Below are 16472 nucleotides of genomic sequence, written 5' to 3' on the forward strand. Positions count from 1 at the left end.
TTATCTTTAAATATTTATTTTATAGTTAGTTCACATATAAAAATACAACATTTAATATAAATTCACTCGTTAAAATACTAGGATGAGCATTTAAAGCAATTGTTAATTTAGTAGAACTATTGTAATCCATCGGTAAATGGAGGGTATAAATACTTAATACTTATTTGTAATTTTGATTTTGAAATGTTATTACTTGTGAATATTGATGTATATAAAAAAAAACTACAAACATTTAAACTTATTTTAATTTATATCGTCACTGGTTCTATATTGTTGGAAGATAGTATTGCTTGAAAACCACAACCATTATATTTGAAAAAGTTTAAGAAATTTACCTTCAAAGATTATTAGCAAGTTGTTTATAAAAATATGTATCATTCACAAAAGTAAATAGGGCAGAATATCACAGTATGTAGGAAAACCTAAGTCACTAAAACATGTACAGCAATACAATACAATACTTATACATTAAACGTAGGTAACAGATTTTCCCATAAAATACAAAGTGGTGCTTACCTATAATGTTAGTCGTGTATTAAAATCTAATCTACTTTGATCATTGAATTGTAAAAATTCATGAGATCAAAAACTTTAATTACAAATAATTAAATGTATAACAACGGTACAAAATCTATGAGCTAATAAAACACAGAAGGTGACTTTGGCTTTGTCTTTAGCTTAAGAGACTGAAATACTATATACAAAACAACTAAAGAGTCAATTATATTATTTATCAGTTAAAATATACAGCGCACAAAAAGCTTCGACTTGATTTCAACTTAACAATGGTTCAAACTTATTTTGAATTTTCATCTATTATTTTAATTTTGTAATTAACTAACAAACATCAAGTTGTGAAGCTTTTTAATAACGGTGTTCATGTGCATTGCACAATAAAATAAACTATAGTTTTTTTTTAACTTCAAAATATTGTGACTTAAAAATTAGTTGAAGAATAAATAGCAAGATCGGTTCCAAAGTAACAACTAAAATTACTAAACATAACTGTAAAAACATAACCACTACCACATTGACTCTTAGTCAGTTGTAGAAAAGAATAGTGAAGTATAAGTGCTTGGATTTTAAAATTTAAATGCAATAACAATTGATTAATTTTCCAAACATTCCTTTTAGGTTATCCTGCGTTTATGTACCAAATAAAAAACCGAAACATTTGGTTATTAAAAGTTATCATGAGTCCAATTCAAAACTTTGAAAATATTTAACTTATAGTATCAGTTACATATTAATTTGTATGTAACTTTACAAGTTACAAATATATCATTTAGTAATTTAATTAATACTGAAACATTAAATGACTGAATTATATCATTTCAAGCATTATTTATAAAAAATATTATTCTTTTTTCAACACAATGGTAGGTACATCGTTTACAAGTCCAAATTCCTAAGCCTTATTTAGAATATAAATACATTTTCTAACATTAAGTAGACATATGAAGGCATTGTGATTGTTCAATTCAAGCACTTTTACGCAGATGAGCGTACTTCACGCTTAAGTGAGCGAGTATTTTCAGTCTTGAAACAAAGCACTTATACTGTGAGATCTTCCCAGTCTTCCAGTTGTCTTGGAGACAGCATTATCCTTAGGGAAGTCACCTGCACAAAAAACAAACTATTAGAATGTGAATGAGAATTTGAAGTCTTTTATTACATTTTCCTCTGCCTCAGTTTTCTAAGAGTTAGATGAAATTAGTTTGCTGATGAAATGTTTAAAATTTGTTTTACTGTGTGATTCTTAGCTGGGTTCTTTGTCATAGACCTCAAGCTAATTAGTAAGAGCATGTTTTATCAGTGAAAAATCCTAACATAAAAAGATTATAGACTTTGAAAATGTTGCAACCTAGCATTTTGGCTACCACTTTATTTTTCAGATTTTTGATCTATTTGGACCCATCAAGGAAATGTGTTGTAATTTTCAAGTGAAGTCAAAAGTAAAACATGAAATAAATAAGTAACTAAGAATAAAAATATAAAATATTGTTGGCCAAAACACAATGAAGAACAATGACTGGGCCTCGGAGATATTAGCCATCAGTGACATGTCCACTGTTTGCTTGTTGCTTCCTTTACCTCAACAACTTGGATCACTGTGTCATTCAAACTTGATCAAAGTAAAAAGAGGCAGCAAAATAAAAGAAGCAGCCCACAGTCTATGTGATCATGCCCGCTTTGTTCCGCTCTTTTACATAAAAAGTTTTGGGAAGGGATAGTTTATGAGGAGAGGGCAGTGGCGGTTCTAAGATCTTGTCAAGGGGGGGGGGGGTATCCCAAGAAAATAGGGTTTATCAAGAAAAGAGGGGGGTCCTCCCCCTGGAAAGTTTTATAATTTTAAAGCCTTTTGACCATCTAGAACTGTATCCAAAATCCTCCGTTATGTTTTTAAGAGAGATGCCCTTTTGAGGACCGCCAGTGTGAAAGGGCTAGAGATAGAGAGAGTTTGGCTAATTTTTAAGTTGTTCAATATGCTTTGATGTAAATTGCATACTAAAGCCCCAGTGACTTTTGGAGTAGGGCTGGATTAAGAATGAGTGGTTTAAAGGGAACATAATGTTGGTGTGTTATTATTTACCTTCTGTAGGTTGTTGTGGCAAGAGCTGCTGACAGGATTGTCCTGTAGATCCACCTCTTGTAGACTCGGACTGGCTTTTAATCGCTCAATGTCTACTTCTGCAAACATGTAGAATTGATGATTAACTATCTACTCATTTAAAATTATTGATTTAAGAATATTTAGTAAGGGTAACACTGAGAACAAACTCCTCGACTAAAAAATTGTTTTATAAACATAGCTTATGTGCTATGGAGTACTGTACAATTATCAAACGGATAAAAGTGGTACATTACTCAAATTTGAGGCCCTCAGGACTGAAAAAAATAGTGAGAACAATCACCCCTTCCTCCCCAACCTCAATTGTACCAAAGGCCATGTCACACCGAAAAATAATAAATATAAATTTGAACGGATGGTGTTTTTGGCCTCTAGGGACCTCAAAATGAAGAAGTAAATCGGTCCCGTGTCCAGGTCATACCATGAGTACTACAGTAATAGCTTATTTCCTATATGGGAAATTCGCTAAAACATACATAGCCTAATCAAACAAAAGAAACATGTTAAATTTAATTTCAAACTGCATTAAACTTGATTACTTTTAAACTTTAAATAGCTTGGCCTTTCGAGATGCACTTTTGCCTGTGCTTGACAAAACTCCCGCCAGCATTTTTGGTAGTCACAAAAAATCGCTCAGCAAGCGGGCATGGCGGACCCTACACAATAGTGCGGTGTGACTTGGCACATTTGATAACATGGTGAGCGATTTTCCAAAATTCGCTCCTGCCGCGGTAGCGAGCTCGGTGTGACTTGGCTTTAAAGTACAACAATATTTTATACAAGTATTAGTAATGTTTAAGAAAAATTTATTAAAAAGTTTTAAAAATTTTGAAAGAGAAGGAGGGGTCCTGAAACTCTGTTGACCCTCCTCGGGTGACTGTCCTCTCAGATGACCTTCTAATTGAGCTTTGTTTCTTTAGTTCTGAGCATGAAAAATATTTTTCTATGCTTTTCCAAGAAATAGTTCTTTTCAGAATTTTCAAAATTAACTTGACAAACAATAGCATGTAAAGTTTACAAAAATATTTTTACCACAACATTAGAACTTATATTGATTATTCATTCAAAAAGGGAAGATCAAACATAACTTTTGGAACACAAACTTAGCCGCAAAACTTTTAAACGACTCACCAACTGTAAGAGTTACTAACCTACGATATGGTTGTTATTTGCCTTGAGGGTGGCCAGCTTGGGCATTCTGTAGGCAACCAGAGGCAATGAGATGAACGAATTGTGGGAAATATCCAAACTCTCCAGCTCTGCCAGGTCGGCCAACTCATCTGGCAACTTGCTCATCTGGTTGTTGGACAAGTTCAGGTCTGGAAACATAACAGGTTAAATGTTTAAATGTTTGAAATAAAGGAGTACTGTATGTTGTAACAATTAGTTAGGGATAAATTTCTCAATACTTTGAGCACCAGGTATTTTGCTATATTACCTATGTGGTAATATAATAATGTATTATAATGTAGTAATGGTATTGGCCCAAGGACGAGAACGCATGTAGGAAATTTTCTTGGGGAGCAAAACCGGTATTTTGTTCCAAGGGTCGGGGAAAAAGTCCTTCCACCTTTTTGTTTGTTGGTGTATTCGTTACTTACTTCAGTCAGACTATAAACTAAACAGATTTATTTAGATACATAGAGCTGTTTACAACCCTTTAATGCTTAGTTTATTTTATTTTGTGTTTTCTCAGGGGGATCCGGGCCCAAAGGGTGTACCAGTTTACAAGAAGCAAGTCATCTCTTATCAGTTGTTAAATACTTATCTATTTCACTCTAAACATGCCCTTACCAGTGTAAGCACCTTTGTCACAACCAATAGGCCTATTAAGGAAATAAGAGTACCGGTAGTATGACTGGTGTTTGAATATTAAATTATACTAATTTTAAGATATAGGGTGGTGAGAAACAGTCAGTTATAGCCAATTACTTCTTCTCACAAATCGGACCCAACATTAATTTATTAGTTGTTAGTTACTAAAATATGTAGAAAATTTAGGTCTTTCTGAATAAAGACATTGCAGATTAATTGGTCAGTTGATTTGAGAAATGACTACACCATTTTATGTGGTTCAATTATTATTTCAACAACTAGCCCCTTGTATTATATAAGTGTGTTCTTTTGATTAACAGCATTTCCATGTTGTGGCCCTTCAAAGTATTCTATATTACTGCGTAAAGATTTAAACAAAATGTCATATAGTTTAACTAAACATAGCTAGTCAAACCTCCAGACTTAAGATTATTCTACAAAACTGTATGAATGTAACATAATTTTAAAAACACACTTCTTTCTGCTTTCTATATATGATTAATACGTACTTGTGATTAATGAGAACTTGACGGCAAACTTTGGCGGGATCTTTGAGATGACGTTGCTAGACAGGTTGCAGCCTTTGAGTTCTGTGTGTCTCATCAGGTGATAGACTGCATCAGGAACTTGCATCAGCTGGCACTCGGATAGGTCTGCCACAGAACTGGACGTTTACACACTTACTGTTGACTCAACTCAAACAATAACAATTGCTATACTGTAACATAGTTGAGTGGTTGGTGCTCGCCTAGTAAATCAGAAGGCCTCCGAGTCGATCCTGAGAAAATTTAGTAGCTAAGCTAATTCATAGTCAAAAATTCGGCCCTTGATTACATATTCATCTCCTATCTGGGGATTAGCTATATCAAAAAACACACTCTTCAAAATTCAAGTGATTCAAAACAAAATTCTAAGAATAGCGGTTAATGCTTCCTGGTTTGTTAGAAACAGGCATATACATGAAGAGCTATTAGTGGAGTCTATCTCGGCCTTTATTGAAAAAAACCACCTCAAAATTTCTGAAATCTTTAAACAATGTTCCTGGTGCATTAACTTTTTATCTTGGTGAAGCAACTGAGAACAGGAGGCTACGTTGAAGGCTCCCTCAAGATCTATTGGATGATTAAATCTATAAGAAGATTAAATATATTTCTCTACATTAATTATGTTACTATTTGTTAAACTCACCATGTTATTTTTGTTAATTTCTAGTTTTTTTTTTTTTTTTTTTTTTTTTTTTGTTAACACTTCTGTGAATTATGTCTACATTGAACCAGAAATAAATGCTGTAAAAAAGGGTCCAGCTTTCCTTGATCATTGGGCTTTCAAAAATTATCTTGGCTAATGGAACAGCTAGCTTAGTCAGTAACAAAGCTACATAGATTTTGTTAATTCTGGCTTAATAAACGATTTGATTTGATTGTCTGCGAAACCACTCTACACCTGCCTTGCATTCATATTTAGCTGGTTTAGTTTAAATACACATTTTAAGAGTGTCACTTTCTCGTGGAATTAATTGTGATAGTTTAAGTATAATTGATAAAAGATTGAAAAAAAATATTGAAGTTGCCAACTTAAAGTTTTAAATCATCTACAGGAACACTCTGAAATATCTGAATAAATTACAGCAATCTCAGAAAAACAATTAAAGGAAGGATGTTCCACTAGACACAGATTGTTTTCTGATATTCTAAAATTATGAGTGTGGTATTATTTTATTTATCGTACTGAAACTTTGTAAGTAACATGATTATATTTAATGACTTGCTTATATTGAGGTCTGACAAAACATATTGACACAGATGGTATTCAAGTTTAATAGTTTTTATTCATTATTAAACTCAGTAAAACATGATTACATTAGACTTAGTTTCAATTTTACCATAAAATAGGCTTTTATTCAATAAAAATATTTTAAATTCAAAATGAAGACTTTCTGTGGATGCAATTACCACAAATACATGGTCAAATTACTCAAATTTCAAATTGTATGCTACCATTGTGCAATTCTGCAACTAAACTAACAATACTTTTGAACGGCTACATCAGAGGTCATGATAGCAGTTTTACATATAACTATCTCATAAAATTAAATTGTTCAACATACAGTACAGTGTATACTCATCATATTATGTGTTATATATTTGTGTTATTGTTGTGTTCTAATTAAACTGTAATATTAGGCCTCTAACTTATACTATGTTTTTTGTTGTTTTTTTTTAGGGTAGTTTCATGTCGTAAGGCAAAGGCGATTTATTTACCGTATAACCATACAACCCATTTAAAGGAAACGCTCCTGAACAAAACAAAACAACTTACCCAGTTGCTGAGTGTCCTGAGCGGATTCACACCGAAGGACTACACGAGTTACTGCGTTAGCCATGACGTCACTAAAACTGCAATTGCAATGCAGACGACACGACTCTCGGAACGCAGGAATGGAACTATCGAAAAAATGAAACGAGGCCACCAGTGCTGCCAACATTGCGTCTAGAATGTCCCCGTTCTACTCCCGTGGCCGAGCCAAAAATACGCGAATACGCGCTACCGTCGATTAAGAATACTCCTAAGCAATGTGTCTAGGGACCTATCTTGTGCACGTGCCAGATCGAGTTGCAGTAAATAGTTCATGTTATTGTTGTCATTGTTTTCAAGCCTGTTTGACTCAAATATATCATAAAAATTAGTACCGGTAATACCGCAGTTTGAAATTAGTTCTACGTAAACTTACTTATATGAAGTTAAAATTCCGGCTTTTACATCATAATGTATCTTACAGGTAATGTGGTTTATCTAAATTAGTAGTAAAATATACTGCTGTTATCTATTTTATTCATACACAATGTGCAAATTCCGCTGAATTTTAATTCACCATGTTATTCAAAATGCATGTTGTGACGTGGCTCATGTTATTTAAATGAGCATACACTGAAGACGTAAAAGACCTCCAGCGACGCCGGTAATAAAAGACCTTTAAATTGTACTTAAAAGCATTATCCTGTTTGACTTTTATGCATTGTTTTTGTGGGATAAGTTACAATTTTGCGTGCGACATTATTGTTTGTCAAAGCCAACAAGACTCAAGTAAACTGTCCTGCCTGACTCATAACATCTCGGGCCCCCGAAGGTCGGAGCCGATTAAAGGGCAAAACCTCTTCCAAGTAAGGCAACTGGTTTCAAGAGCGACCCGCCGTACGACTCTTCCTGTAGCGCTCCGGCGACTACGACCACTACAGCGTGGTTCTTCTTACTTGAGTACCTGTCATGCATCGGTATTGTCACTAGTTGCGTACAAACCTACGCGTATTCCGGTATATTTAATTTTTTTTTACTGTATTAATTTGGGAATTGAAATATTATTGGCGAATTCCGTAATTATTGAACTTTTAATTGTGTTTGGAGACTTAACTGGGACGGGCGTCGTCGTCCTGTAATCCAGCTACAGTACTAGGAGGGTGGATTAACGTCCGCACGAGTTAGTACTACGACTATCTGCAGTACTATCCTGAAAATTAGACCAGATCGTATATACCAAGGCAAAAATAATGTGGTTCGGATTCCACTATAAACTGTATATCCCTTTGCCATTATATGAGCTATCAGTTATCAGCTGTGTCTAAGGAATAAGTCGGCCTTAGTCACTTACAAGACTACAAGATCGCGCCACTCATCCTACACTTATCTCCATTACTTGGCTTAGAATACCTACTTTGTATAGTCACCACTTCATTGAAAATTATATTAAAGTAAAGTATTCCAGTAATGCTGCATTTACTTTAAAAATTGCGGGTTGACTGTTTGGAGCTTATTATATAGATTTCAAAATTTAGAATTGGCTTCAAATTATGTTATGTAATAAAATTCCTATACAGTATTTTTATTGATTACTAGGGAAAGTTCTAAAAGCGGAACGTTCCCTAGGTTAACCTTTGAGCCATGCGTAGAATAAATTAAGCTATATTTTGCTTGCTTATTATTACATCTCCACATTATTAGGCAAAGTACACTGTATTATTACTTCAACGCAGGTTGTTACATTTTTAAAACTAAATGTTGGTGTTCTCCTTAAAAATAAAATACTAGCCTGGTTCTGAAGAGGCCCACGCATTTTTAGACACCCAGCATGTTAACCAATTAGTCCATGAGAGCACAATTAAAGGTTTACATAACTACACATACGTTTCATGGTTTCCAAAGAGACATTCCCTGCCAACATATCTTCCTACGTAAAATGTAAAACCTTACAAAAACTAATTAATTACACAGACACCATCGAGAGTTGCGCAGTTGGTACGCCTGGTTACATGGCAGTACCGTGCACTACCAGCTGATGAGTTCGGACATGTGATTCAGTTGCCATTGGCGACGAATTAATTGTTTAATTACGTTACTTCCTGTGCTCCTCGGATCCTACGCTTTCCCTGGTTTATGCAACCGGATGTAGCTTGCGGACCGGCTTGCGTCATCAGTTACGAAGCTACGCGAAGAGATGGTCCTAGTCCAAAGTTCCAAATCTTGAATTTACTGGAGAAAAAGTTTGCTCAAAATCTAGAGACATTACTATTAGTCGTGTTCATTGCATTTGTCTAGACTCGTTTCACAATGTAAAGTATTTGGAAATAAAACACAAAATAGAATAACGAAAACCATAGCCAAGAGATTTTCAAATGATTGTAGTATAGTTCATTAAATCATTGACTACTAATCAAAGGTCAAATCTACTATGGTTATCCGTATATAAGCCGTAAAGAATGAGAAACTCATCTACTTTAAAACTTGACCTAAATTATCTAAAAGAACTCATGCTCATGCATAACAATAACAATAACGTTAAATACCATGCAATTGATAAATGAAGCATACGTATAAGTTTCTCCCTCCAACAACTTAAGTTTTATAAAGTGTACAGTTCAATGAAATGTCCATAATTAATTACCTAGGCTTATTTCATCCGAAGTCGTGATTAGACTAACATTGGTTACTCCATAAGTATTTTTTTCTTACTTTTAAATGAGTTTGGCAATTTTTGTTTTATTTATGCGATTCGCGACTATAATAGCTAATGTGTCCAAGAGTTTTTTTTATCCAAAGTATCGTACATTTTTTCCTTACAAACAAAATATATTCATTTCAAACAAAAGAGAGTATATTTACAACTGTATCGGGTACGCAAAGAACTGGTCGGTCCGACTTGGAGCAAAACCGAGCGAAAGCAAGTGAAAGTCGGATGCTGGATACGGTTCATTGTTGCCAATGTCAGCAAAACAACTGGTATTGAAACAGCTGATCGGATGGGAAACTTGGAAGGCAGTCAGCTGAGACGCCTACTGGGTTGGCAACAACATAAATACAAGGGGCTCCGAGATGATGACTAGAAAGAAATGTAATCCGTTGGTGACTTGAGTGCACAGAATAACTAGCAAGACAAGACCCTCATTATCATCGTTCGTTATTCATCAGAATGGCTCAATAGTTATTCTGAGATTGTAGTTAGAATAATTTTAAAATCGTAAGTTAAAACATATCGGTGTTGTGAAATGTGTTATGCTCCCATATTCCATTAATTGCGTCAACTTATAAATCGGCCACCCTCATTTCTCACAGAAGACACTGCCTTCTGTATGAGGCTAGTGATCAGTCACTGCCACTGCCTCCTTGTTACACCATAGCTACTGCTTCGTTGCCACCGCCTAATTAATTGCATCACCGTTTTATCACTATCGTGTTATTTACATTTACGTTTACCTCATGTAGTTCATTGTTATTTCTGCTAACGAGAAGCATTGCTATCTCGGAGATTTCGCTTTCTAGATGTTCGAGTGACTTATTTTCTTTTTTATGTAAGGACGCCATAGACTTATACAAAAAAAAATAATATTTTACCGGGTATTTGGAATAGTTTCAAAACAGGGGTTTCCCAGCTGCCGAATCTGATGGTCGTGTAAATTTCATTAGTGCATTGTATGCGTTTTTTTTTCAGAATACCGAATTTGACAGCTTGAAAATCCACTTTTTAAAGCGGTTGTTAATTTCATGAAGAGAAATATTTTAAACATATTAAAACGAGTACTTGAATGTTTCCCTCTCTCCATAGAATTTAACGTACGGTTTTATAATAAATTATACTTTTTAAAGCGTGCACAGCTTGTAATAATTTACTTTAAAACTAATTTAACTTGAAATTTTGCATAACATGAGCTGAATCTTAAGTCACGATTATTCATTAAAGGTACATTGGTCAAGAACAGCTGTACCCGTTTAGAACAGTCATCAAGTACTTTCACGAATATTAGAACAGAAACTGTATGGATCATTATACATTAACATAAACAAATTACGTCACTGGACAGAATGCCTAGACTAACATCTTTAACAGCTGGTTTTACAGTTCCATTGAATTTAATCATACATTCGGGTCGGCGACATAATTTGTTTATATTTGCCTATACCGTTTCTGGTATAATTTGTGAGTACTTTTAACATTTCCCAGGATCGAACCTACTGTGGAAGGTAATTAACTTACCAATTGTACTAAACGAGTCCCTTGATAACTTAGCTAGTCGAAATATTTGACAGAGATAGTTTTGACGTAAGAAATAAAACTTATCAAAATTTACTCCTATGGCGTGCAATAATTTCAAGGTTTTACATTGGAAGATCGAGCCCTACCAACTGCATCTAATATCTCTCTCAACCTACAATTAGTTTATTCTCTACGGTTGCAATTTACACTGCGATTCATCTAATCAGGAAAACGTGATACATAGTAGCAAAACTACGCTTCTGAATCACACTAGGAAGTGGTAACACCCTCAGGACGTATAAACAAAATCCAAATCTCCTTTAAGCGCCATGTGTTGTGGCGAAGGCGGAAGGTTTCGAGGGGCCAAGGCTGTCGGGCAGACCTAACCTTAGAACAGCGGACCATACTTGGAATAAAGACGCGGAACTCCCTTGAAAGTGAACAGTGAACACTGTGAGAGTAGGAACATTGGTAGTGACAGGTGCTAGTGGGACTGTGGAAATGTGACTATGTAAACAGAGGAAAGTGAATGTGTTCCCTTGCGTCATTTAGGAATTCACGAGAAATAACAATTTCTGTCGACAGTTTTTGAGGTAGCTTTATGTTTTTGTAAACATTTATATTGCAATAGTTTCAAAGTAGTGCAAACTCTGTCCTTACTGCGGCAAAAAATAGTCATAAGTTTCAGTGGTGGATGGGGAAACTACGTTGATTATTCGCAATTAAAAAATCTTAGTTTCTGTACCCAATTAAATCCCAAAAATCCAAACCCTGTAAGATCTGCTAAACTGATAACTGAATCGAGTACAGGTTAATCTAATGATCTAACAGGCAGTCTTCATACTTGAAAACGATTTGTAGACTTACCCGTTATCAATTAATCAGGCATTATCCTTAACCAGACAATCTCCTTCGAAAGAAATCCGAACTACATTTTCCCAGTGCAAATTCAATTTGTTTTGAAAATACTAATTAGATATCGGACTAATCACGCTTGAATTAGAGTTCTATTGTAGTCCGAGGTCCGATATCACGATGATTGGCAGGTTTGGATTCACACAGAGTTTCTTTGTTGTCAAAGCAGAGAGTAATTACATTATTTCGGTGCAAGCCTCTGTTAAGTGTTTGAGGCTGTTTGTAAATAGAATACTAAATGGTACTGTATATTCCTATAAAGTATGTTTAAATGTAAGGTCTTAATAGTCAATCTTTTTTAGAAAATGCCACGTCCCAGATCCACAGCCATTTACCTCAAGTCCTGCCGGTGATCATGGATATGTCTACCATGATCGTGATTGAACTGACCGAAAACCCGTAAGATATAGAGATGCTGAGGGCAACATCGTCTTTGAATCACTATTTAAAGAAATAACGTGAATCATCCGACAGAATGATGCTCACATCCGGAGAAAAAAAGAGAGAAAAACACACCGTTCTCCAGAAACCTAGCTCGCTCTACCTCCAGTGTTCGTAGGAGCATCTTGCTTTTTAGTATCTTGTGATAGGGATCAAAGTCTTTCGCAGTATTCAAGGAAAGGAATTTTAATTTATTATGTTCCTCATGCTCTAATTTATTGTAGATTCGAAGATATGTTGGAGTTTAAGTCTTTTAAAGACAGATATTTTCGGCCAATGCACCTTTGGTAGAGCGCGGCGGCTTTGGTGAATAAAGATGAGACTTCTGTCCCATAAGCACTGTTTCGAATCCCGCTATTCACCAATGGGGTTTAAATGATGGTTCAGAACCAACGTTAAAATGTGGATCAGTATATATATATATATATATATATATATATATATATAGAAACTGAAAAAAGAATATGCCTTTTAAGTAAAGAGAACTCACTTTACTAAAAGGCATTAGGATATTTTAAGTTGTTAGTGCATCTTTTTAGAAGAACTTTTATAAGGGTACTACAACTTAAATGTAACTACAGTGACAACCCATAGAAATGTCATAGCTAAACCAAAACCATTTTAACTCATTGGGATAAATATATGTACAATACTGATAAACGCGTTAACGATTTATTTTTATATCCAACAAGATTTAAAGCCATTCTCTTCTAAATGTTCACCTTGCTACAATTTTAATTCAAAAAGTTAAATCTTGACATGCCTTAAAGTTTTGTATTTAGAACGTGCCCTGTGCATTTGGACCAATACGGGTGAGTTGGGGGAGGGGGGGGGGTTAACTGTCATACTACAGTATCGTCTTTCTCAGTGTGTATTTATTGTCATACCACAGTTTTAAAATTCCGTATCTATATACTAATAGGCAAGCATGTTTCTTTAAGTCTTATGGGTTGCCATGCTGGTGACGAAATAACAACGTAATAAACATAAAAACAAATGGAAGAAATTCCAATCACATGTTTTACTTACAGCTTGGGGTGAAAATAGAGAAGCCTGTACCTTTTGACTTACAACTAGACATTCCATTTCCATGTTAAAGTTGTCACCAGTTATTAAATTAAATTCGTCGAAGTTGATGTGAGCCACCAACAGATTGCGCTGATCTAAATTACTAATTTCTGTCGAATAGACGATGTTTTTTACCAAGTCAACTTTTGGAATGAGCTATAGCAACTGTTATGACCCATCCACTTTGTCAGCAACAAAAAATTAGGTAGAAATTAGAATTTTAGACACTCATTCTGTATGGCTCACACAATTACAATGTTTTATAATATAAAAAATGACGACGGCTGGTCCATATAGATGGGATGCCTACTTCAGTATCCAATAGTCAATGCGTGTGCATTACATATTTTTGGTCGAGTTTTCGACCACTGGACGACCACTACCTAGTATATATTAATTCGTCCAGAAACAACTGCTGCTCAAAAGGCAGACGTGTTAATAAACTCAAGATCGACTGCGTCTGTTCTCAAGGACTGTTTATTTATAGCTTGAGGCTCTTTAGTCTTCACGTCATAACAAATCCCATTTTTTTTTTTTAATTAATGTATTGTGACCTTGTTAGTATACGTTAACATAAGAATTTTAAATATAAACAATATTGTATTTAATGCCACACTATGTTTTTTTTTTTCAAATCTAGGCCTACATAATATTTTAGTCAGTTTAGAAATAAACTATTGATATTGTGTCTCAAAATTTAGAACAAAACAAATTGGTTTTGTTTGGGGAAACATTTTGCTGATTCCCGTTTTGTAAACTATATACAAACAGTTGATTCACGGATATTAGAACAAAAGCATTAGGTCATTATTATATTAGATATTAGATCAAAAACATAAACAAATGACGTCACTGGTAAGAAAGTAAACATTATTTTATTAATATGTAAATGGAACTGTCAAACCAACTGTTACGGCTATTGATATGGATATGGCATTCGATCCTAGGACTACATTCGAGCACAGAAAACAAGTATGTTTTCTGTGATTCGAGCCAGTGATGTCATTTGTTTATGTTTATGATCCATACAGTTTCTGCTCATTAGTTAGTGCTTGTATTTCCAGTACTTCGAATATAAATAAAATGTCTACCCATGTTGTGCTGTAATTTTAGATTTTATAGACTATCATGTTCTATCTTGTTCTATTTACAAGACGTTTTGGTTGATCAGATCAATAGATTAAAAAATAAACTCAACGGACTAAAAGGTCTTAACACCTTTTTATTTCTCTCTGTTTCTGAATTCCAAAATTTAAACATATAAATGTAGCCTACTTTACCCTACAGCGTCCTTCGAATAAAATTTTAAATTTAACCGTCTGCGTTAGTAAAACATACATTTGTTTGGTTCGACGAAGATAAGCACAATTTTCTTTATCTTCAGACGTTAATTATATTTTTAAAAGGTTTGGAAAAACACATATTTTGGTACAAGTTCCACCTAACTAACCCCTCATTAAACCAATTACAGATTCTTGACCTCATTGAAATAGATATTGGTTTACTCTTCTGGTCCAAATTGCATCAAATTCGGAAAATCATTACGAGGATTGTTGTGCCTACTAACACGCATTCACGAAATTTGAACGACTGGTATACCTAATTGATTTCTTGGTCATCAATAACGTAAAAATACAGTGTCTACCATGAAAACAACACTGATACATATTTCGTCAAGAAAAATTAGCAACAATTTTTAAAATTTAGGAAGTAAATTTCTGAAGTAACCCACTTAAGAAGTTGCGCACTTGAGAAGTAGCGCGTGTCCTTGGTCAACAGCTGTTGAGTGTAGTGTTGTTATGGATTGCGGTGTTGCGTTGTCTTATGCAATATAGAAAGGCTTCGCCACCCGATGGCAAACTTCATTTAAACTATCTTCCTACTTGTCTCCTATCTATTAGCGTGTTGACAGTTGGAAGTAATGTTTGTAAACAAAGCTTTGTCTTCTTTGTTTCCGCAAGCTGGCCCAAGGTTGCGCAATTGTCTTTGTGTTTTTAAAATCCTTTGTTGATTTGTTTTGTAAATTATTGAAGAGTTTGAATGTATGTTGAAATTGTTGAAGGAACAAATCCTTTTATGTAATATTTTTAATACAAAACTTTTTAGCGTGCGATTATTTTGTACACATATAATTAAAAATATTAACTAACTTTGAATATTTAAATAGTTTAGAGCAATCAATAAATGGTTTTTATATAGTGAGATTATTTACTTTTTTATTCTAGAAACTCGTAGGGACAAATATATGTGTAACAAAGAAAATACTTAGAAAATAGACCATAGTCATTGTACGGTGGTATGAAGAGAATACAAATGCTTCTATTCATAAAAATGTGTTGCAAATCTAATGCATAGGCTATCACCGAAACATTAGTGTTTTTAATGTTCCATAGCAAAGAATTAAACACAAGATATTTTAGTCAAGCTTTTTCGTTTTAACTTTCCAACTTAATTATTTTCACCAAAACTAACTTAGTTTAACTAACTTGTTAGCTAATTAAAATTAGCTAATAATTGAAATTCCTAACTGCACTTTTCAAACGAAGCAACTTTCTAACAATTAATATTCATTAAAAAAATTATGTCGTAGAACGATACTTTTTCAATCAAATATTTTCTTACTTTCCATTCCAATTCTTTATTTTAAATCCGACATCCGACCAAGACAAACACACTTTTTTCCTGAATCTGTTTACTAATCGATTATCATATTCTCTTACCCAGATTGTTGTTTTCCTGCGCCTCATTGCACCTGGACACCACTCTGATGATAGCTCTCCCGGCCAACCTGGTGCACAACATCATGGCGGGCATGTTGGGGTCCGCGTTTTCAACATCTTCATGCGCAACATCTTGAGACGGGGGTCGCATTTTGGTCAACACTTCCAATACACTACAAAAACTTGTCTGCAAGCTAAGTGCTGTATATGCTGTTTGTCGCCCAGCGCACCGTTCACTTCTACGACGCGCGAACGCTCCGCAAGTTTATATACGACCAGCTGATCGCAACAACAATGCACCACTGCGCACCGCTTCTGCGCATCTTGGCACGCGCTCGGTTTATTTTTGTTCGAATTT

General features: G+C 34.5%; 1 protein-coding gene across 1 annotated transcript; it reads right to left on the reverse strand.

Moving 5' to 3' along the window:
- On the reverse strand, nucleotides 1-16364 carry LOC128992245 (leucine-rich repeat-containing protein 40-like). Its single transcript, XM_054415720.1, has 5 exons — nucleotides 16115-16364; nucleotides 4957-5100; nucleotides 3784-3951; nucleotides 2594-2691; nucleotides 1-1620 (listed from the first exon to the last, which is right to left on the reverse strand). The coding sequence occupies exons 1-5, from the start codon at nucleotides 16263-16265 to the stop codon at nucleotides 1555-1557; spliced, it is 627 nt and encodes a 208-aa protein (XP_054271695.1). The 5' UTR covers nucleotides 16266-16364; the 3' UTR covers nucleotides 1-1554.
- Nucleotides 16365-16472: the final 108 nt, after the last annotated feature.

The sequence above is a fragment of the Macrosteles quadrilineatus genome, unplaced genomic scaffold (assembly GCF_028750875.1).
Source record: "Macrosteles quadrilineatus isolate MER2022 unplaced genomic scaffold, UCM_ALF_1.0 Scaffold_4__1_contigs__length_99947679, whole genome shotgun sequence".
In the NCBI taxonomy this organism is placed as follows: domain Eukaryota; kingdom Metazoa; phylum Arthropoda; class Insecta; order Hemiptera; family Cicadellidae; genus Macrosteles; species Macrosteles quadrilineatus.

Bases quoted from the DNA above. Each gene is read 5' to 3' on its own strand.
- LOC128992245 (XM_054415720.1), bottom strand. From the start codon at position 16,265: ATGCGACCCCCGTCTCAAGATGTTGCGCATGAAGATGTTGAAAACGCG. The intron at 5,101-16,114 runs GTAAGAGAATAT...GTTCTGTGGCAG, and splicing joins GCAGGAAAACAACAATCTGG to ACCTATCCGAGTGCCAGCTG. The intron at 3,952-4,956 runs GTACGTATTAAT...TTATGTTTCCAG, and splicing joins CAAGTTCTCATTAATCACAA to ACCTGAACTTGTCCAACAAC.